The 23,142-nt window shown below is 44.9% G+C and overlaps 1 protein-coding gene across 5 annotated transcripts in view; it reads left to right on the top strand.

Annotated features, from left to right (window-relative positions):
• Positions 1 to 23,142, top strand: part of SMARCD3 (SWI/SNF related, matrix associated, actin dependent regulator of chromatin, subfamily d, member 3) — a 210,912-nt gene that overhangs the window by 112,578 nt on the left and 75,192 nt on the right. For 4 of the 5 annotated variants that reach the window (XM_030546621.1, XM_030546623.1, XM_030546622.1 and 1 more), the window contains 2 exons: positions 8,514 to 8,731; positions 12,833 to 12,875. In XM_030546621.1, the coding sequence (XP_030402481.1) occupies positions 8,523 to 8,731; positions 12,833 to 12,875 (252 nt within the window). In that variant the 5' untranslated portion in view covers positions 8,514 to 8,522. The remainder of the gene's footprint in view (positions 1 to 8,513; positions 8,732 to 12,832; positions 12,876 to 23,142) is intronic. The other variant, XM_030546620.1, reaches the window with a different exon arrangement.

The raw sequence follows: 23,142 nt of genomic DNA, 5'->3' as shown, positions 1-23,142 counted from the left end.
TATGCCCTTGTTGCCAAGAAGGCTAACAGCATATTGGTCTATATTAGTAGGAGCATTGCCAGCAGATTGAGGAAAGTGGAGATTATTCCCCTCTATTCGACGCTGATGAGGCCACATCTGGAGTATTGCCTCCAGTTTTGGGGCTCCCACTACTGAAAGGATGTGGACAAATTGGAGAGAGTCCAGTGGAGGGCAATGAAAGTGATTAGTGGGCTGGGGCACATGACATGAGGGGAAGCTGAGGGAACTGGGCTTATTTAGTCTGCAGAAGAGAAGAGTGAAGCGGGATTTGATCGCAGCCTTAAACTACCTGAAGGGGGGTTCCAAACAGGATAGAGCTAGTCTGTTCTCAGTGGTAGCAGATGACAGAACAAGGAGGTAATAGGTAATAATTGGAGATATGCCAATCTCCTAGAACTGGAAGGGACCTTGAAAGGTCATTGAGTCCAGCCCCCTGTCTTCACTAGCAGGACCAGTTTTTGCCCCAGATCCCTAAGTGGCCCCCTCAAGGATTGAACTCACAACTCTGGATTTAGCAGGCCAGTGCTCAAACCACTGAGCTATCCCTCCCCCCAGGAGCAATGGTCTCACGTTGCAGTGGTGGAGGTCTAGGTTGGATATTAGGAAAAACTATTTCACTAGGAGGGTGGTGAAGCACTGGAATGGGTTCCCTTGGGAGGTGGTAGAATCTCTTTCCTTAGAGGTTTTTAAGGCCCAGCTTGACAGAGCCCTAACTGGGATGATTTAGTTGGGGTTGGTCCTGCTTTGATCAGGGGATTGGACTAGATGACCTCCTGAGGTCTCTTCCAACTCTAATCTTCTATGATTGGGAGAAAAAATGCTGGCAGAAGAACATGAATGAAAATGGGCAGCTCTTTAAGAAGAGATTAGTAGATGGCCAAAACCCCATGAGTCCACAAGAAAGAAAGAACAACTTTGTCTAAAAGCCGATTCTGGTTCAATGGGGAATTGAAGACAGTAATTAGAAATTTAAAAAATGTAGATTACAAATGGGAACAAGAGGGAAATAGATAACAATCACCAGAAGTCATCAAGTATAAATGATGAAGATGAGGACATCAGGGAAAAATTCCTTGCTGGCAGGGTTAAGGGCAATAAGAAGGAGTTTTTAAAATGTATTAGGAACAAAAGAAATCCAAGCAACTGTATATACCCATTAGTAGATGGAGAAGGTAAATTTGTAAATAATGATGCAGAAAAGGCAGAAGTGTTCAAAAATATTCTGCATTTGGAAAGAAACAGAATGACGTACTTCTGTCATACAAGAAAAATGAAGTACTTTCCAGCCCATCAGTAACTGAGGAGGATGTTAAACAACATCTGCTAGGGATAACATTGTTAAATAATCAAACTTGCACTTAAGAATCGTAAAAGAGCTGACTGAGGAGACTTCTGGCCTGCTGATATTAGTTCTTAATAAATCTTGGAATACTGGGGAAATTCCAGACGACTGAAAAAGTGCTGGTGTTCTGATGCATGCATCTGATGAAGTGGATTTTAGCCCACGAATGCTTATGTCTAAATAAATTTGTTAGTCTCTAAGGTGCCACAAGGACTCCTCATTGTTTTTGCTGATACAGACTAACCCAGCTACCACTCTGAAATCGGTGTTCTGCCAATATTTTAAAAGGGCAAGTAGGATTGTGGGGAAAATAATGGAAAAGCAGATACACGATTCAATCAGTAAAGACTGAAGAATGGGAACAAAATTGATGTCAATCAAACTGATATTATGGAAAATAAGTCTTGTAAAAAAACCCAGTTTCATTTTATGTTGAGATTATAAATTTGTCTGATAAAGTTAAGTGTGGAGATGACATACACTTGGGTTCTATAAGATATTTAACTTAGTACCTCAAGCCATTCTGATTAAAATATTTGCATGATACAAAATTAATAAAACACACATTAACTAGAAAGACCTAGCTAACATATAGCTCTCAAAAAGTAATCATGAATAAGGAATTGTCTTCAAATGGGGGTGTTTCTAGTGGGGTTCTGCAGGAATCATTACTGGTTCTGATACTATTCAACATTTTCATCAATGATCTGGAAGTAAATATAAAATCAGTGCTAATAAAGACTGTGTTTCTCTGAAAGACATGCTGTAATTCAAACTGGAATTATTTTGGGTAAGTTCTTTGGCCTGTGTTATTCAGGAGGTCAGACTAGATTGGGGTAGTCAGTAGTTGGACTGTGGGCCAAGTCTGGACCGCCAGACGCTTTTGAACGGACCCCGAAATCTTTTTATTTATTTATTGTTATCGTTATTGTTATTTTTTACTATTTTCTCTGAAGTCTGGACCTTGACTATACTTTGACCAAGAAATTTGGACCTTGACAAAAAACTATTGACTACACCGTCTGGCCTTGGAATCTATGAATTTATGAAAAAAGGGTATTGAAGAATTGGAGGGGGTTCAGAAAAGAGAAAGACAAATTATTTGAGGGCTGGAGAAAATGCCTTTCAGAGAGAGACTTAAGGCACTCAATCTGTTTATCAAGAGGAAGATTGAGAGGTGACTTGATTACAGAGTATAAGTACCTTTATGGGGTGAGAAGACTGAGCACTAAAAGACTCTGTAATCTAGCAGAAAAAGGCCTAACAGGACCCAAGGCTGGAAGCTGAAGCCAGACAAATTCAAATTAGAAATACGATACACATTTTTCACAGTGAGGGTAATTAACCACTGGAACACACTACCAAGGAAGGTGGTATATCTCCATCTTTTGATATCTTAAAGTACAGACTGAAAGTCTCTCTGAAGAGATGATTTAGTCAAACACAAGTTACTAGTATTAATAAAGAGGTAACTGGGTGAACTTTAATGGTCTGTGACATACAAGAGGTCAGACCAGATGATTTGTTGGTCCTTTCTGGCCATAAATTGTATGAATCTATGAATGAAATTGAGAAGTAGAGTTGGCGTTGGGCCCTCCAATTATGGGGACATGGGCTATGTGGATAGTTCTGTTGTAATTCTCAGCAAAGCAGTAGTTCAACAACATTGCAGTTTAATCTGACATCTTTATTTTTTGTAATTAAGCCACAGTGAGGTGCATGGAGCTCTTATGTTTGTTGTCTTCTTTAGTTGGCAGAATGTTAATTGATTGCCATTTTGTTGTACTGATTATCTTTGTAACTATAAGAGCTATTATTTATGTATTTGAAAGGTTGTATTGCCTAGAAGCCTCCATTAAAGATTTGGGGTCCCATTGCATTAGGCACTGTACACCCTTATGTCACAAAAAAGATGATCACTGCCTCAAAAAGCATGTGGTCTAGGTATCGGCTTACAATCCTAGAAACTGTGTTTATGCATGAAAGATTTTAGCTTGTGCTGCCCAATATGCAGTGATGGGTGGAGTCTGTAGCAAATGCCACAGCTGTGGAATCCTGGAATACTTGGTCCCTGATTATAGGGCACGGGATAGTGCAGGCAACTGGAGTACTAGAATGCTTGCTGGAAATAAGTGAAGTGAGATATTCTAAGGAGTAGGAATTGAAGCACTGAAATTTCTATTTGGTAACTCTGTCATAGACGTTAGAGAAGGCAGTGTCTATTAGGTCACTTTTATAGTCATCCTGGAAGGAGAGGTGAGGAGAGGCTATGAAGGATTATTTATAGACATTTTTCCTATACTTGTTCCAGTTCAATTTTAAATATTGCTGTCAATTGGGTTTTCACCACTTCCTTGGGAGACTATTTCACTACAGATATATCTTACCAAAAGGCAGGGTTTTTTAATATACAGTCTTAATTTCCTCCTATTATTCTGAGTGATACCACTACATATCACCCTAGTGGTTGTTCACACCTGTCAGCTATTAGTAGCTGCCATAATGTCTTGCCAGCACCTTGGATGCTGTTGCCCAGTCACTCTGTATTGTGCTCTTTTACACTCTCTAGACACTTGGTCATTTTGGTTCTTTTTAAAACTTCTCATTTGTCAATCTCTTTACATTATTGTAACCCATCTGCCCATCTGAGTTGGCAGCAACAAGGGCTGGGTTCAGTATTTAGAGGTTCTGTTTCAATAATGCAATGTAAAACCAGCTCGAGCCCCCACCCAGTGACCTACGACAATTACATACCACCCCCCCGGGCGCCTCTAGGAGGCAATACTTCCCCTCTCACAAGCACAGAGTCTGAGTGTAGCAAAATTCTTTTAATAAAGGAGGGAAACAATGCAGCAGTATGTTGGTGAAACACCACAAACTGGATTCATAACAGAAACCATGAGCACAAGACCCATTCCCAAGCTAGTTTGGCAGTGTCCTTTTCCCCTCAGGGTCTTAAGTCCAACCACCCAAAGATCACCCCAATATCCCAAAAGTCCAACACCTCAAGAGTCTCTGTCTCAAAACTTTATCTGCAGAGTTCTACACCCCTCCCCCAGCTGGGTGGAAATGGTGGGGGGGAGGAAGAAAGGGGCACACAGCGTGTTAAGGGGCACCTTACATGGTCCAAGGCCGACTGCCCCACCTCTCCATGGGGTTCTGCTGCAGCCTTCACCACGAACTGCTCCACTTCACTCCAGTCACCGTCCCATGGGCCGCTCTAACCGTCCTGCAAACTGCACTGCTCAGCTCCGCTCACCATCCCATGGGCCGCTCCAACCATCTCACAAACTGCTCTGCTCTTCCAGCCGCTTAGCAATATATCTTCAGGCTCCCCTAGTAGTCAACATAGCACTCAGTGATCTCAGCTCCCAGCAACCTTATCTCTTTAGTGATTTCAGCTCATAGTGCATTCTGCTTGTTGTAGGGGAGCCCCAGTGCTGGTGCACCATTGGCCCAAAGTGAATTCAGCACAGCAGCCTGTAACTAGACCCTTAATAGAATCAAAATTAGTTCTGCTATTCAGCAGTGAAGAGAGGAGGAGGTGATGTAATTAGCATTTCAGGCCCTCACAAGGAGCCTATACCATCCAATACAAATACCTATCCCCAGCCTCTCTCAATTCACTGCATTTTGGAACCCATGTCCCTTGTCTAGCGAGTGCTACTTAGTTGGTGAGTCCCTCTGTCATAAAACAGTTCCTCTGGCCTTGATTCACATAATCAGGGTAACAACACTTTATTCTTCTTACCCCAATAACAGAGAAACTGAAGATCCCGCAGCAGCCAAAGTGACCATTTGGGCAGCTGTGGGCTCATGCTAGGCGGGGTGGGTGTGCCTATGCAAACAAGATCAGCCCCTGAAGTTCTTTTCCACGCCCACCACAATTCATCACTAGATGTCAGGGTAGAGCACATCCTGACTCTGCTTACATTATTGAAGAGCCCAGGGTTGAGGGCTGCATTCCAAGTGGAGTCCCCCTGGAGCAGGGAGGCATGGTACCTCTCTTTTGGGCTCCAGGAGGACTCCACTTGGAATACAGTACTCAACCTTGGGCTCTTCATATGCAATCTAAAACTGAACTAGCTTTTTTACAGCCATATTGCATTGTAAACTGCCATCTAACTTGCTGGACTATTTCAGGCATTGTTGCTCTCCTCATTTCTTTCTCCTGTTGCCTGTCCGCATTTCAGATTAGTTTTCTGCAGCTGCACAGATTCAGCCTAAGTCTCATTTTGTCATTTCAGCCTTTTAGGTACTCTGTTGTTGAAGTTCTTGTAATAGGGCTCTTGTGTCTGCGGTAAGAATGCAAAGAGAAGCACAATCCTTATTAAAGCCAGGAGACGTGCAGTATTGTGCCGTCTTTCATCCGTACTATATGACAGGAGGAAACTGCTTGAGAAAAGGGGAGGAGGAGAGACACTGAGGAGGTGAGAGGATTGAATTGGAAGGGAGGAGAGTGAGAAACAAAGGACAGGACAAGCTGTAAAACAGAAGAAAGGAGAGATTGGAAAAGATGAAGGAGAGAGACAGCACCTCATGGCAGGGCAGTGCGGAGCATGCTGCTGCTGCCACCTGTCTGGAGGGGCCTCCAGGACTGACAATGTGCTCAGCTCTGCACAAGACACAATACAGACAGGCCTTCCCCCCAGGAGCACAGAGGAGACCAGATGCACTAGGAGACCCCAAGGAGGATGTTAGATTAGGTGTTGCCTCCTTGTTGTCCTCTCCTCTCCTCTCTGATAATATTGGGTTGAGAAGGCATTTTACGTAGGTAGTTTGTGGGGCTTTTGAAGGTATTGCAATGGGGAGAAAGGTGGGGGCTCATGTACTGGGATTAGGAGTTTGTTCCACATCTAAGGTCAGCATAGAAGAAGGTGCAGAGGTGGGGGTGGGAGAAAGAAAGTAATTAGGCAAACCAGGGGGTGGAAAAAGTGTGGGGGGGGGCCATAAGAATTTAAATGGAAGATGTCAGCCAGGATGGAACTAACCATTTTTCCTGCTTTTCCTCTGTCCCAGGCACTGTTTGTTTGGTACCCTCACTGTTTTAATGCCCAACAAGAAGAAGGGGAGCCAACAGAAAGTTCAGAAAAGTAGGATATAGGCCAGTAACTAGGTTGGCCCACCCAACTTTGCAGTTCTGGCCATAATTTGTCCTTTCCAGACACAGATAGCTGGGCCTACAATCTTGTCTCTTCTGGCCAGGCAGTTTCCAAGGGGATGGACATGGGGCAGCAGAGCTGGGATGATTGACAGGCAACAACAGGGCCCACAGTTCGGTTTCTCCTTGCTGGAAGGCAGCCACAGTTTGTGGATTGACAGGCAACAGGAGATTCTAAATAGAAGATTTAGTGTGAAGTATTTTTAAGCCATTTCCTTTTGCTGACTGCTGGGTTTGGGGAGTTGGGAGTGTGGTGGAGGAGAGAGACATAGTTTCCAAAGAGTTGTCATAACAGTGTTTGTAGCTCAGCCAATGGTACAAGCTGGGACAGGGGAAGAAGTTCTCAGCTCTATACAAAGACTTCTCTTTTACTGGTTTACTGCCCCCTCCCTCTCCTTTACCCAGTTGCAACTCCCACAGTCCGTCTCCCATACCAGCCCTATCATCTGCACTCACTAGCCATCAGGGTTAGCTCTAGGCACCAGTGTCCCAAGCAAGTGCTTGGGGAGGCACTTCTCAAGGGGCGGCATTCTGGCCCTTTGGGGCAGCACCTTTGCTTTGGCGGTGGCACTCCAGCTTTTTTGTTTTGTTTTTGCTTGGAGCTGCAAAAAACCAAGAGCTGGCCCTGCTAGCCATGCCGACTCTGTCTTCTGAGCTGGTCTCTGCTCTAGCTCCCTCCCATTAACAGTGCAAGCAAAGGTTGTCTGTGCCTCTGCCCCTAAGCCCTCCTATAATTTTCTGTTACTATCCACACCTCCTCCCACCTTTACGCTAACATTCTGCCATCTGCCATCTCTGTAATGCAATCAGCCCCTTTAAATCTAAGGAACAGCTATTTTCTACGGCTTATGAGAAGCAGGGAGCCTGGTGAGGTTTGGTATTGGTGGGTGGGGTAGTAGAGTATGCTGGCTAGCTAGTCTGGTGGCGTGGACTAAGATGCTGGCTTTGCAGGTGTTCACCTGGACTTTTATGTTAAACACTTGCCCACTACCTGTGGCTGGAGCAGGTGCTTTGTTAGCTGATCTATACATCACTTGTGCATCGGACTCAGCAGCCATCAGAGAACTCATTGGTGTATACACCATGCTCTGTCAAGAGTGATCATGCCATTGAGATAATAAATAAGGGTAACAGTTTGATGTGTCCAAGAGTTGGGCTTTGATTTTTAAAATGAGATTCATCTTGCGGGTTGATTCCCTGGAGGGCTATAAGCTCTTTAGGGCTAGGACGGACTTTATGCTGTGTCTTGTACAGCACTGATCTCATGGTCTGATCCAGAGCCACTGAAGTCAATAGAGATGTCAGGAGATTTTAGCATTCTTAAGGAAATGTTACAAAGCTCTCGTGTTCCCCTGTTATTGGGGAATGCCTGATCAAAGAGATGACTCTTTTCTTCTCACTTTATTCTGATCCCTGGTGATAGTGTATCCTGAAGTGGAAGTCCTTTATGGAGAACTCTCTGTCCCAAGGCTTTAAAGTTTCACCTTTGACTGCCAGCTATAATGTCCCTGTTGATCACAGTAGCCCAATCAGCATAAAGTGAGGATCACTGGTGTGATATGGTGTCATCCTCAGTTTTGATTAGCACGTAGACCACAGCATGTTGGCCCAGATGTAGCTTCTACATGACCTTCACGGTCAGCCCAAGAGAGAATGCTGCAGTAATTTGGCCTGGATCTGTCAACCATCCACTCAACATCTAATTTTATCAAACAAAACTACTCACCCACCTGCTCAATGTCTTGCTGACCCCAGCCTTTTTCCTTACTACCCTCCAGCCTACTCTTATCAGGTTCCTCTAATGACCAGGGAGTGCCAGGCCTGACTCCATCACTTTGTCTTGTTGCACTAGTGCTTATTAGAATGGTCAAAGCTTGGAAACTTGCTGGTCTCTCCCGTGGAGCTAGTTGCTGCCTTCATTCCAGCCCCTTTGCTGCTGCAGTAACTGTGACCAAACAGACATTTATTTCTGTTTTGCTTCCTCCCTAGCGCCCTGGGATGCCATCAGGTGCTCGAATGCCCCATCAGGGGGCTCCAATGGGTCCCCCAGGCTCACCATATGTTGGAAGCCCCTCAGTGCGCCCTGGAATGCCCCAAGCAGTGATGGAACCAACACGAAAACGCACAGCACCTCAGCAGGTACAGCAACAGCAGGTGCAACAGCAGGTGCAACAGCAGCAGCAAGCAACTCAGACCCGAACCCGGAGGTGAGTGCGCTGAAAGAGAAGAACCAGCCTCCTTTGCAATTGTGTGACAGTCTTAAACATGTAGGCAACAAATCAATGGATTTATAGGAAAGGCTTCGTTTTAGTCACAGGTATTTTTAGTAAAAGTCAGGGACAGGTCATGGGCAGCAAATAAAAATTCATGGCCAGTGACCTGTCCGTGAATTTTACTAAAAATACCTGTGACTAAAACTTGGAGGGGGGGCTGCCCAGGGGCCCTGTGGGTGCTGGGGGAGGGCAGCCCAGGTGCTGGGGAGGCATGGGTGGCAACGTGCGGCCTGGGACCCCCAATGGTACTGGGGGGTGGGGCCGGTAGGCTCCCTACTTGGCTCCGCGCCTCCCCTTCCACAGCAGCAGCGGAGTTTGGGTGTGGGAGGAGACGGGGGTGGGACACGGGACAAGGGTGAGGCAAGCTCTGGGCGGCACTTACATGGGGCCTCCCCAGAAGTGGCAACACCCCCCGCCCATTCAGCTGCTAGGCAGAGGCGTGGCCAGGCAGCTCTGCGGGCTGCCTCAGCCTGCAGGCACCACCCCCGCAGTTCCCATTGGCCATGGTTCCCGGTCAATGGGAGCTGTGAAGCCAGCACTCTGGGCGGAGGCAGGCACGCAGAGCTGCCTGGCCATGCCTCCACCTAGCAGCTGGGGGAGGGGATGTCACTGCTTGCAGAGAGCCCCCCAGGTAAGTGCCTCCCAGAGCCCACCTCACCCCATCCTATGCCCCAACCCCTTGCCCCCTCCCACACCCAAACTCTGCTGCTGCGGGGCTGTGTGCACGCGTGTGTGTGTGTGGCTCAAAACTGCCCCAGCAGCAGCCGGTGTGTCTGGCTCAGGGGCTGCCTGAGCTGTCCCTGAGCCGGGTGCACCGGCCGCTGCAGAAGTCACGGGGATCACGGAAAGTCACGGAATCCATGAGTTCTGTGACCTCTTTGACAAACTCGCAGCCTTATTTATAGGTTATATGCTGCTTGGAGCAGGGACTGTGACAAGGCAAAATTCACTGAATAGTTTTTCATTTGTGAATTGTCTCTTAACAGACCTTGATTTCTATTCATTTTCTTGTTGTTTGGTGGTGGTAGAATGTTTGGTGCATGTTTCAGGCTATCGGGCCTAGTTGTATTCAATCTATAGAGTGTTTGCTAACTACATATTTTGACTTTGACTTCAACTCTTTGTTGTTTGTGGTGTATGATTGGTCACTTATTTTGCATAATAATACTTCTGCTCCTTGATTGGTTAACTGAGTATTTTATAAACAGGAGCTGGTAAATCAGAGATTTTAGCTTGATAGTATGAATACTCATACCATGAGCACTAGTGCAAAATGCATTTGCATAAGTATTGAGTTTTTCATTGTCTACAAACATTCACTGGTGAAATTTACTAATGAAATTTACAGAAAGTAACTAACTAGAGTTGGAGGGGGGCATTTTTGATGTGTATGTACAACTCCCAGTGCACTGTTGGCAATTAAATAATAGTTATAGTTGCTATTTAAAAAGCAGAAATGGTTAGAACTCATCAGATTCTGAATTTGCAGAGTATGAGCCAATCCCTCAAGCCTAGATTTATGGCTGATAAATGCTTGAGGCACATTCACCTGCAGAAATGGCACATCTGTCGTGCAAACATTCTGGGTACTGGCAGGCTCAGGCAGTGTAATAGTGGTGTCAGTACCTCTGGTTGCGTGTAATACCTACACCTTTAGGTTCAGTGCGCTGAGAGCTCCTGTGAGTCTGGGGTATTTGCACTGGAGCATCTCACGAGCTTTAAGAATGTGTCCTGAGAACGTCTAAGCGTCTGGGATGCACCCTAGAAGGGCCCTAGCAGCAAGAATGTTAGTGGATTAAGAGTGAGTGCAGTTCCCAAGGATTGTCACATGGGAATTAGTCTGTTTCATGGTCCCACTGCAGAAGAGAACACCTTCTGATCCTCACATTTTCTTGCAGTTTGAAACTCTGTTGTAGTGAGTTAGCTCTGCTCACCTGAAGCCTTCCAGGAGGCACCAAAAGGCTCCCTATGTTTCCTCGATCATATCTCCTCTCCATGGAGTTTATTGTATTCTTTACCCTGGTTTTCTTCCCCTCTCCTGTCCCCTTCTCAGAAGTTCATCTGCTTTCCCCGCACTAACTCCCCTACCATCTCTGGCAGGCTTAGGGAGGGGTAAATATCCTTGCCATGGAAGGCTCAGTGTAGGCAGAAGGGAGATAAATTCCCTTCCCTCTATCAGACTCTGGGAGAATGGATGTGGTGTAACTCTCCTTCAGTTTTACTGGGTGCTCCAGGTACACACTCCCATTTCCTTTAGGCTCTGGCTCACCCAGTCACTGTTTCTCTCCTGCAATTATTGTGGCATCACCTCCTTAACTGTCATTTCTGGGGTGTTATTTTTCCTTCTCCAGCTGTTCCTTCTCCCTGTTCCCTGAGAGTCACTAGCCCCTCCCTCCATGGCCAGGCCAGAGGCACTAGCTCCTCCCTTGCCCCTCCCTGACCCCTGCCCTCTCCCCCTAGGTCAGGTCAGGTCAGGTCCCAGCCCCTCCCCCATAAACTGCCATGGAATGTTTCGGCTCCAGCGTTCCTCACTTCCTACAGGGCCCACTGTCCCAAGAGGGCTTCCTGCCCATGTGGCCAGCAGATGGATGTGTAAATACCCTGGGCCAAATCCAGAGCTTGGCCTGAGGGAGGGTCAGTTTACATTCCTACCCCCCCCAAACAGTGCCTTGGGTCTGGCCCCAAGAAGAGCAGAGAAACTGGTGTCCCAGGCCCCACTCAGGAGGAAGGTGCACATCACTAGTGAGTGTGGGAAGGGCATGCACCACTCTTGGAAAAAGGTAAAAACATTGGTCCTGGGGAGACAGGCCCCTTAGTTTCTATCAGGAGAAATGGGAATGAGGGAGAAGGGGCAGGCGCAGCCCCAGGGCCTGGTGAGGTGGGGAGGGATTCCTTCTTCCTCATTCGCCTCCCAGAGATGGACTGATTGATCCCCTGCTCCAGGGATGAAGGTGTCACTCCCCTAAGCAGAGGAGTGGGGGGGGCAAGTTTCTCCTCTCTCTGAACTGCTGGGGCTGCGAGGAAACAGCGTGATGGGCACCAACAGTTTGTGCTGTTTAAAGTCAAAATCCAGGGACACTGCCTTTGCCTGATTCCTATTTCATCAGCGTGCCTTATGCACACGCACACACACACACACACACGCCCCATATAGAGAAGTGTGTATGTGTGTGTGTGCACACACACACATACATATGCTTGGAATGGAGATGCATAATATATGTATGTGCACATATTGATATGCGCGCGCACACAGAGATATACATTTCCACACATGCTTGTGTAAATGACGTGTACATATGCATACCATGTGTATACAGTCACGCGTGCGCGCGCACACACACACAGCCTCTCATGGTCATGCATGGACACACATTAGCATATCTGTTTGAACAATCAATCAACAGACATATGCACTATCAAGTATGCACATATGTATATACACACAAATGTATGTGTATGTATACATATCTACATATGGCTACACACATCCCTCTACCCCAATATAACGCTGTCCTCGGGAGCCAAAAAATCTTACCGCATTATAGGTGAAACCGCGTTATATCGAACTTGCTTTGATCCGCCAGAGTGTGCAGCCCCGCCCCCCCGGAGCACTGCTTTACCGCGTTATATCCGAATCCGTGTTATATCGAGTCGCGTTATATCGAGGTAGAGGTGTATATGCTCTCACACAGACTCTCACATTCATAATGCATTCATGGATCTCTGTCTCATTCACTCTCACACACACACACACTGCTGCCCCATACTATAGAGGGCCCTGTGATCACAGAACTTGAAGACCTTTTTCTCAAGATCTGTGACAGAAAGCCCTGATTTTTTCTTAGTTACCCCCACCCCTCGAAGCAGCTGAGAGAGGGGGTCCTAAGTACTTGGTATGGGTGAGACCCTTTTTCCAATACATACACAGCTGTGCACCAGCATGTGGAGATGTCAGGATAATTTAGCAGGTGGCCTCGTTACTCCTAGATCTGTCACCATGGTAACGTGTTTTTTTCTTTAAAAAATGTACAGTGCCAAGAGGAGGAAGATGGCTGACAAAATTCTCCCTCAGAGGGTGAGTCACTTTCATTTCCTATTCACTTCACAGTCCGCTCAGCACCTTTGTTTATTCAGATGGATTTTAACAAATACTTTCACTTTTTATTTAAAGATATCTAATTAAAAAGTAAGTAGCCTGCTGGGTGAAAGTCTAGAGAGTGAGGCCAATGCTGGGGCTGGGAGTGTGGAGCAGAGCTCGGCCTGTGTCCTCCTTGTGCAAAGGGTTAGCCCTGCTGACATTGCTGCATGCAAGGAGGGCCACGGGGCTGGGCTGCAAAGGACACAATTAGGCACTTGTGCCCTCTGGATTTTGAAGGGGTTTTAAATCAACGTTTCTGTGGGTAGCCAAAAGCAGGTTCAGAGTTCAACACCTGCCTGCAGGAGATGGGCTCCTCCTTACATTACAGTGGCCGAGCAGTTCATTCAGCTCCTCATTTTCAACTGTATTCTCTTGTAAGTAAATTGGCTTAATCAATGTCTACAACAGGGCTAAAAGGGTCTAGATTGTCAAGAGAATTAACTCGTGTGGCCCTCTACATCTGTCTGACTACTTCCCCACTGCTTAAACTCTCTAGTTTTCTTTTGCAAGCCCTTGAACTCCTCCTCTGTGTTGGCATCCTCTCACTTTTAAGCTAGCATGCAAACCCCATAACAAGTGCCCTGGCCTGAACTGCCGCCACCTTCCCTTGGAGCAAAACCCTCACATCACCTCAGTCCTGATTGTCCTCCCAATACCCTCCTGTTCACCCCTTCCCCAACAACCGTCTATTCCCAAAAGACAAACTGTAGCCTTCACGACAAGCAACTTTATATCAATCCCTTGATACTAGCCTGTCTTCCACTGCCATTTCTCACTCCAGATGCCAACACCCCTTTCATAGGCACTCAGAACCCTTCCACAACTCATCAGTCAGCCTCCCTTCCCTTTCCTAGCATTTATTCCCAGCTTGCAACCTCTTCCTTTATCCCTCATAAGTACATGGGCCCAACCATTCCAACACATTAATTCTCTCTTGGCCCCTGTGAGATGCAGGTGTCTTGTCCCACAACTGTGAACCCTTTCTCTGCAGCCTCCTTCTCTGAAAGACCCAGGCCTAATCTTCTAGTCCTTAGAACATACCCAGTTTCCAGGTGTTGCTCCTTTAGGAATTGGGTTGCAATTAAACCCAGGAACTTCGTGATACTCACATTTTCCTAATTTTTTTCATTTTAGAGCTGTATCTCTGCTCCACAGGGAGCCTGTCCTTTCCCAGAATGGGAGTTCAGGCTCTATATTTTTTCAGTGTTATGTCTCTTTCACACACTGGTCCCGTGTGAGACCCACCCATCTTAGAGTGATAGATCATAAAGCCAGAAGGGACCATTGTAGTCATCTAGTCCTGGCCATAGAATTTTCCTCAATTAATTCCCATTTGAACTACCACAGATCTTTTAGAAAAAAATCCAACCTTGATTTTAAAATGTCCAGTGAGAGAAAATCCACCACATCACTTAGTAAATTGTTCCATTGGTTAATTACCCTTACTGTTAAAAACTTGTTTTATTTCTAGTCAGAATTTGTGTAGCTTCAGTTTCCAGCCTTTGGCTCTTGTTATACCTTTGTCTGCTAAACTGAAGAGCCTTTTGTTATCAAATGTCTGTTTCCTATGTAGGTACCTGTAGACTGTGATCAAGTCACCCCTTCACCTTCTCTTCGATAAACTAAACAGACTGAGCTGCTTGAATCTTTCACTATAAGGCAGGTTTTCCAATCCTTTCATCATTCTAATGGCTCTTCTCTGAATCCACTCCAATTTATCAACATCTTCCTGGACCACAGAACTGGACACAGTATTCTAGAAGCAATTGCACCACTGCCAAATACAAAGATCTTTGAGAGAGACCCTTCTACTTTATATGGTGAGAATGGAAGTTAGTCCCATGTTTGTTAAAGGCTGCAGTTTTCCCCCTTCCCAAAACAAAAGCGCATAGCTCCCACAAATGGAACTGACTCCACTGGCAACAAAAGACATGTCTTTATTCAATTACTGGTAACTCAGTGATGTTTGAGGCCTTTTCTACACTAGGGAATTTTGCCCAAAAGCTGCACTGGTGGTAGCACCAAAGGGAACCTTAGTATATATAAAGTGTGGCTTTTACTGTTTTTAATCACTGCCAGCTAAATCACTGATATAGTGATAAAAGCCCTGAAAGTTGCCAGAATCTCATCTATAGTAGGTTTTCCACTGGTGCAGTTGAGCTGGTGATAGCACCAACGGGGTGTAATCTCAAACTAACTGTGTAATTTTATCTTTCCCAGACTTCCTCTCTCCTCCTCCCTATAACTCCATTCTGTGGTGAATAGGATAAATGTCACCTTTTCCATTAACTGCAAAATCTCTAGCTGTGGTTATTGGGAGCATGCACAATTCATGCTTCCAAGTCTCATGAGAGCTTTCTATCCAATCAATAGCTGGATATAGACCCCCCCACACCACACTCCCCCATGTGACCTATAGTGTGTGATAAATATTTTTCAGTCATTCCTCAGCCTTTTTGTTGCCTTTCTCCTAGTGCTTCCTGGAGGTTGAAGGAAAGTCTCAGAACAAATTGTACTCCCTCTTAAAAACTTGTTTTCTGAGTAAGGAGTAGGGAAAAGTAGTGAGAATGAGTGGTTTCCTCAGTGTAGGCTGCTGGTTCCAGCAGTGGCCTTGACAGAGAGGCTGGAGAATGGGCAAACAGATCACACCCACCTGGACACACACATGCTCTGATTAAGCCTGCACTGCAGCCAGTCAATGCTGGAACTTAGTGCTGCTCTTTGCTGAGAGCCAGCACAGCTGCTACCATTGTTAGCTGCTTGAGTTGTGCTTAATTTTGCATATATTTAATTGTACACAGCCAGCTCAGCCTAGTGTGATGCACAGGCAGACATGTTGCAGAATTACAAGGCTGAGAGTTTAGTGGGTTATATTCACCAACATTAACTTCAAATCTGTTCCTTCCTCTTCCCCCACACTTTCCCTCACATCATCTCCACCTCATGGTCTTTTTCAAACCTTATACCCACCTCACTTGCTCCCATGCCCTCCTTCTCTTCTCCTGTTCTCTCTGAATGCCAGTTCCATCTCAAAAGAGATCACAGCCATCCCTCACCGCTTCATCCTTTGTTCTCTGTGGTGTCTTGGCTCTCAAGACCTGGATCCCCCATCTAACAACAGACTCTGTAGCCTCTCTCTCTTATATTGGCCACTTCTCTCCAAGTCCCTTCCACTTCTCTCCAAGTCTCTCCAAGTCCCTTCTGTTCCAAGGAACGTGGTGGGTATCATGCTCCCCTCCTCTGCCTCCAGCCCTTCATACCTTCTCCCCTGAGCAGCACTCATCTGTCTTCTCCCCTTCCCCGCCCACCCAGCTCCTCCCACATCCACCTTCTTCTCTGACTCTGATTCCTGTCTCTCCATCTTCCTGTCATCACAGTTTGCCACATCCATCCATGTTGACTTCATATTCCATATTGACAACCTATCAGATACATTAGGCCCCTGTCTCCTCTCCTTTACCTTGACTTGCTCACCATAATCACCACTCACTTGACTTGCTCTTCACCAAGCACAACCTGCTGATCTCTTTATCACCGAGTTCATCCTCTGCAACCACTGGCTCATCTCTTTCAATATCGTTATCTCCCCACTCCTTCTGGGAGTTCTAGTCCCATCAGTGTCAATGATTTTTCTCTTTCCCTGGCTCTCCTGACTTCAGTCCATGATCCCCTCCAGTCTGCACTAGCCACCACTCTTGGCTTGGTTGCCTCACTCATACGCCACAAGGTCTGTCCTGGCAATCCCTATCCCTGGCTCTTCCCCATCATCTACTTCCTCTGCTCCTGCTGCCATATTGCTGAGTTTCTCTGATGGAAGTCCCATGGATCATGCTGACTTCCTCTGCTACAAAACTGTTCTCTCCTCCTTTAGATCTTCTATCTTCCTGACCAAACTCTTCTTCTCCATACTGATGGACTGTCATACTCTCAATCCTCTTTGCCACTTTTGACTACCTCCTAAAGCCCTTCTTCTTCTTGGTGTCCATGCAGAGTCTTGCGAATTTCTGCAAAGAAAAAATCAACAAAACCTCAGTCTGTTTAGTTTAACTAAGAGAAGGTTAAGACTTGACTTAATCACCATCTATAAATTCTAAATGAAGAGAAGGTTTTTGATAGTAGAGTGCTCTCTGATCCAAGGGACAAAAACAGAATGAGAGCCACTGGCTGGAAGCTAAAGCTAGACAGATTCAGACTAAAAACTAAGACATACATTTTAATATCAGTGAGAACTACCATGGAAAAATTGACCTATGGATAAGGTGGATTCTCAGTTATTTGGAACCTGAAAATCATACCTGGGCATCTCTTTCTGACAGACGCACTCTAGCTCAACTGGAAGTGATGGACCGGATAAAGGAATCACTGGATGAGATTATCAGGCCTGTGTTATGCAGGAGGTCAGACAAAATAATCATAATGGTTCTTACAGGCCCTTCTGAATCTGTGAAGCCCGATGTGACGTCTCCCCTCCCCATCACACTCTCTTCTTCCTCCTCTTGCCTGTCACAGACTCTAAGACTATTTCTCTGCTTTCCTCCTCTAACCCCTCCATCTGCCTCAGTAACCCCCATTCCCTCCCATTTTTTGGCTGTTCTCATCCTGCCCTCACCTCCCACTTCGTTCAGGTTCCTCTCCTCAAAGTACAAATATAGAAGAACATCAGAGTTATGACCACCTTGGGAATGGTGACTATGGTCATAACTCTGAACAAAATGTTATGGGTTGTTCTTTCAAAAGTTTACAACTGAACATTGACTTAATACAGCTTTGAAACTTTACTATGCAGAAGAAAATTGCTGCTTTTAACCATCTTAATTTAAATGAAACAAGCACAGAAACAGTTTCCTTACCTTGTCAAATCTTTTTTTTAAACATTCCGTTTATGTTTAACACAGTACTGTATTTGCTTTTTTTTTCTCTGCTGCTTGCCTGATTGTGAACTTCTGTTTCCAAATGAGTTGCACGGTTGACTGATCAGTTTATATCTCTGATGTTTATAACTCTGAGGTTCTACTGTATGCATTGATCTCGCTAAAGTCTGATTTCTTTCTGATCAAATTTCATACTCCTCCTTCTTGACCAATCAGCTACTTTGACAATACAGTCAATCCTCTTCTCAGAATCATGTCATCCCCTGGCTTTCATGACTGTTCTCTCATGGTTCTCCTCCTGCCTTTCAGATCACTCCTTCAATGTCTTGTTGAGTAGGTCCTCTTCCTCATCTCTCGCTCTTTTGATGGGCATTCCTTAGGGCTCTGTCCTGGCCCTCTTTTTTTCCGTGTACATCATCTTTTTGGGGGAGCCTTTCCATAAGCATAACTTTAACTACCATCTCCTCCAATTACATCATCAAAACTCATCTCTTCTGTAATGCCTGTAGCAACTGCAAACTGACAACAAGCTGTGATCACTGCTATTGATTCCCTAAGAATTGTGCTTATCCTCTCATATTTGTTACCCCCTCTGCCCCAGCCCACTTGTCACTTCCTTGTCTTATTACGCTTTGTCTTTTAGGTTAAAAGCTGTTTGGGGCAGAAACTGTCATTTATTATATATTTCTAGAACCCCACCTGGTTTCTACTGAGTACTGCATTATAAATGTTAAGTAGTAGTAGTTATAGATTCATAGATTCATAGACTCTAGGACTGGAAGGGACCTCGAGAGGTCATCGAGTCCAGTCCCCTGCCCTCATGGCAGGACCAAATACTGTCTAGACCATCCCTGATAGACATTTATTTAACCTACTCTTAAATATTTCCAGAGATGGAGATTCCACAACCTCCCTAGGCAATTTATTCCAGTGTTTAATTACCCTGACAGTTAGGAACTTTTTCCTAATGTCCAACCTAAATCTCCCTTGCTGCAGTTTAAGCCCATTGCTTCTTGTTCTATCATCAGAGGCTAAGGTGAACAAATTTTCTCCCTCCTCCTGATGACACCCTTTTAGATACCTGAAAACTGCTATCATGTCCCCTCTCAGTCTTCTCTTTTCCAAACTAAATAAACCCAATTCTTTCAGCCTTCCTTCATAGGTCATGTTCTCAAGACCTTTAATCATTCTTGTTGCTCTTCTCTGGACCCTCTCCAATTTCTCCACATCTTTCTTGAAATGCGGTGCCCAGAACTGGACACAATACTCTAGTTGAGGCCTAACCAGCGCAGAGTAGAGCGGAAGAATGACTTCTCGTGTCTTGTTTACAACACACCTGTTAATGCATCCCAGAATCACGTTTGCTTTTTTTGCAACAGTATCACACTGTTGACTCATATTTAGCTTGTGGTCCACTATGACCCCTAGATCTCTTTCTGCCATACTCCTTCCTAGACAGTCTCTTCCCATTCTGTATGTGTGAAACTGATTGTTCCTTCCTAAGTGGAGCACTTTGCATTTGTCTTTATTGAACTTCATCTGGTTTACCTCAGACCATTTCTCCAATTTGTCCAGATCATTTTGAATTTTGACCCTGTCCTCCAAAGCAGTTGCAATCCCTCCCAGTTTGGTATCATCTGCAAACTTAACAAGCGTACTTTCTATGCCAACATCTAAGTCGTTGATGAAGATATTGAACAGAGCCGGTCCCAAAATAGACCCCTGTGGAACCCCATTTGTTATACTTTTCCAGCAGGATTGGGAGCCATTAATAACTACTCTCTGAGTACGGTTATCCAGCCAGTTATGCATCCACCTTATAGTAGCCCCATCTAAATTGTATTTGCCTAGTTTATCGATAAGGATATCATGCGAGACCGTATCAAATGCCTTACTAAAGTCTTGGTATACCACATCCACCGCTTCTCCCTTATCCACAAGACTCGTTGTCCTATCAAAGAAAGCTATCAGATTGGTTTGACACGATTTGTTCTTTACAAATCCATGCTGGCTATTCCCTATCACCTTACCACCTTCCAAGTGTTTGCAGATGATTTATTTAATTACTTGCTCCATTATCTTCCCTGGCACAGAAGTTAAACTAACTGGTCTGTAGTTTCCTGGGTTGTTTTTATTTCCCTTTTTATAGATGGGCACTATATTTGCCCTTTTCCAGTCTTCTGGAATCTCTCCCGTTTCCCATGACTTTCCAAAGATAATAGCTAGCTATAATAATATAATAATAATAATAAAAATATAATAATAGCTATAATAATTAATAATAAATACGGATATGAGGGAACAATGGTGGCAGCACAAGAGACTTATTTTACTATTAGCTGTGCTAAAACAATCATTCTGATAAACTGGTTGAGCCCAGTAAGCCAGAGGAGCCACTGAATAAAGCCAGGTGATCTCAGACAAGTACATCTACAATCTGTGTTCATTAGGAAGCAGGTGTATCTCATTTCTATTCCCTTGTCCAGTCGGTGTGAAAAACTGATTTCTGTTCAGCCTCTGGAAGTGCTGCAGCTATTGCGCTTATTCACATCTTGCCAGACTTTATCACTTCTGTTGGATTCCAATGTAGTCCCATTGTTGCTAGTGTCACAGTGCTCTCTCACTTATGTTGTTGGTTTTGTGGTAGCTTAATGAACTTTGTTGCTACTACTGCTTTAACACATTTCTCCAACCCTTCTCTTACTGCACAGTCTACAGCTGGTGCTGACATTCTCAAACCCTGTCTCTCTCCATGATGAGTCAGTAATATGAGTCAGAGGCCTCACAGTGAATCAGTGCCAAAGTCAGGCCAGGAATCTTGACTTCCCGCACTGAGCACATTGCTTCTCAGAGACAAGCAGATTGAGAAATAATTCACATTCAAAGTGGGGTGAAGAAAATGCAGCCTTCCTTGGAGCTGACTGTATTCTGTGTTTGATGAGCTTTAACTTGGTCAAGGCCCTGGACTCCCAAGTGAGTCATGGATATGTACTACAGAGATGGCTTGGCTCATTGGTGCTGTGCTGTCAGTGAAGAAACGTGCTTAATTGAAAAGGACCTACAGGATCGCCCTCTCATTAGTCCTTCTGTCAAGAACGACTAATGATTAATGATCTAGTACTCTTCCTGTGGTCTTGCTTTATAGACCTATGATCTAGAGCCTGCTTTTACGCAGTTATCTAAACATAAACAGGGTAGATTTTTTTTTTTAGCTGGTACTAAGATTCTGAGTAAAGTGTTGCTGAGATTTGCCCATGTTTGGACAAATTACTCATGGCTGATTGATTACTCTGACTGAGTGGTGGACTCTTGTATAACTCCTGCAACCAATATCACATTGCCTTTCACAGGGTCAAGGCTTGTCTGAATGGTATTGATCAGTGATCATGAGTGCCCACCATTAATTGCATTTACCATGTTTATGGGACTTTCTATTTGGGACATTTCTGGGATGTGTCAAGTACAGAGCCCTCTTTGAAGTAATGTCGATTACGCATGCCTACTCCCTTGCTTATTAGAATCTAGGAACGAAGGGTATCTAAGGAGCATTGAACCCAAGTACACGTCCATTCCATTTGATCACTGCAGTGATATCTGAAGAAGTGAGCTTTTTTTTACTCACAAAGCTTATGCCCAAATAAATCTGTTAGTCTTTAAGGTGCCACCAGACTCCTTGTTGTTTTTGTGGATACAGACTAACATGGCTACCCCGATACTTGCAGTAGTATTGTGTATACTGACCTATATGCAATTTGCTGGTTTCAGTCAGTTCAATGGCTGACAAGAAGTTGGACTTTAAGTGCTGTGCCTCTTGTAATGCAAAAATTTTGGCCTTTTGAACGATATGTGCACTGTCTCAAATGTCTAAGACAGGTTCATTTGCTCACAAGTGATAGATGTGAACCAGCTTCCTATTCAGGCTTGCTAGAATTGGGGGTCTTGGCTCTGTCTATTCCTTTTAGAAGAGACATTAAAAATCAACTAATCTTATTCTGAGGAACAGGCTGAATGTGTGCCCAGTAGATCCTCAATGTCCTCAGTGCAGAAACTCAAGAGTAAATAAAAGAATGAAACCAATATTTGTTTGGTTCTGAATTACTCTCAGAAATTTGAGGTCAGTTGACCCATTGAGTTCAAGCCCTCCGGCATCTCTGGAGAAGAAGCAGAGGGGAAGTGATCCATGATTCCACTTTCTTTCCTTCCTCTCACTCTGAGGAAGACTGGTGTCACAAATCCTGTAGTGAGTTGGTGCCAAGAGTCTCCTAGATACCAGGAATCTTGATGGCTGGGAAGTTTTTTTTCGGCACCAAACTCTTCAGACTTAATTAATGTTGAGGCTCTGGAGTATAGTTTTAGCATTAGTGAGACAGCTGAGTATGCTTTAGCACCAGATCATATGAAAGCTTTAAGTGGGTCAGAATTCTTGCCAGAGAAAAGCTAGCTTTCCTCCATGTTTTCTTTCCTTCCTCTGCTGTGTCTAAACAGCCTTCATGTATTTATTCCTCCTGATTCTTCTACACCAAGAGAGTTAAACTAGGATACAAACTCCCAAACTGGTGATCCCACAGTGGTGGCCCCATTGCCATCAGGGATCTATCTAGGTACTTGTATAGCTCCCATTACCATAGCATCTGCACCATGATACCAGATGCAGTGTGAGGCTCTTTCTGAGTGGTCTCTGATCTGGAACAATCCATGAGCATCTACCTTCAGGTAGCAGTTTTCTCCAGTCCCATTGGGTAGCTGAATGCCTCCCTGTGTTTTTGTTGCTTGTACACTATGGTAATGTTGACCATGGTGACAACCACCATCACAGTGTCACAAAGGAATAAGACACCTAGGACTTATCAGCCTCTTGGGCCTAACCTCTGTGATACCAGCCCCTGTGCCCTCTGAGAAGGAGCCTTCATAGTCTGCATCTTTCACATCTTCAGATGAAGAATAACTGAATTCAGAGGCGACTGATGAGTCAAATAAAGATGATTACATAGTGGCATCCACATAATCTTTGCCTTTTGACCATTTTAAGAACTTCTAGGTCCTGATCTGCAGAATTACAGAGGCTTTTGAGAATGACATCTTCACAGCTTGCTCCAGGGATAAGGTGGGCCATATCAGTCAATAAAATGGTCTTTCTGAGCCAGCAGAGGATTTCTGGCTTACTCTAGTAATTGTGCAGATGTTGCCAAGATTTACCAAGTTCCATCACAGCTCCAGAAGCATTGTGGTAGCTGCAGTCACAGAAGGAGCCTAGTAGAGCTTCAAAATAGGTACTCCAGACAAGATATGAGGAAGAGGGAAATCCTTGTGCAAGGCATACTCCTAGGTTACCA

The sequence above is a fragment of the Gopherus evgoodei genome, unplaced genomic scaffold (genome assembly GCF_007399415.2).
Source record: "Gopherus evgoodei ecotype Sinaloan lineage unplaced genomic scaffold, rGopEvg1_v1.p scaffold_47_arrow_ctg1, whole genome shotgun sequence".
Lineage (NCBI taxonomy): Eukaryota > Metazoa > Chordata > Testudines > Testudinidae > Gopherus > Gopherus evgoodei.
Note: the sequence above shows the minus strand (reverse complement) of the source record. Positions and strands in the feature narration are given on the sequence as shown.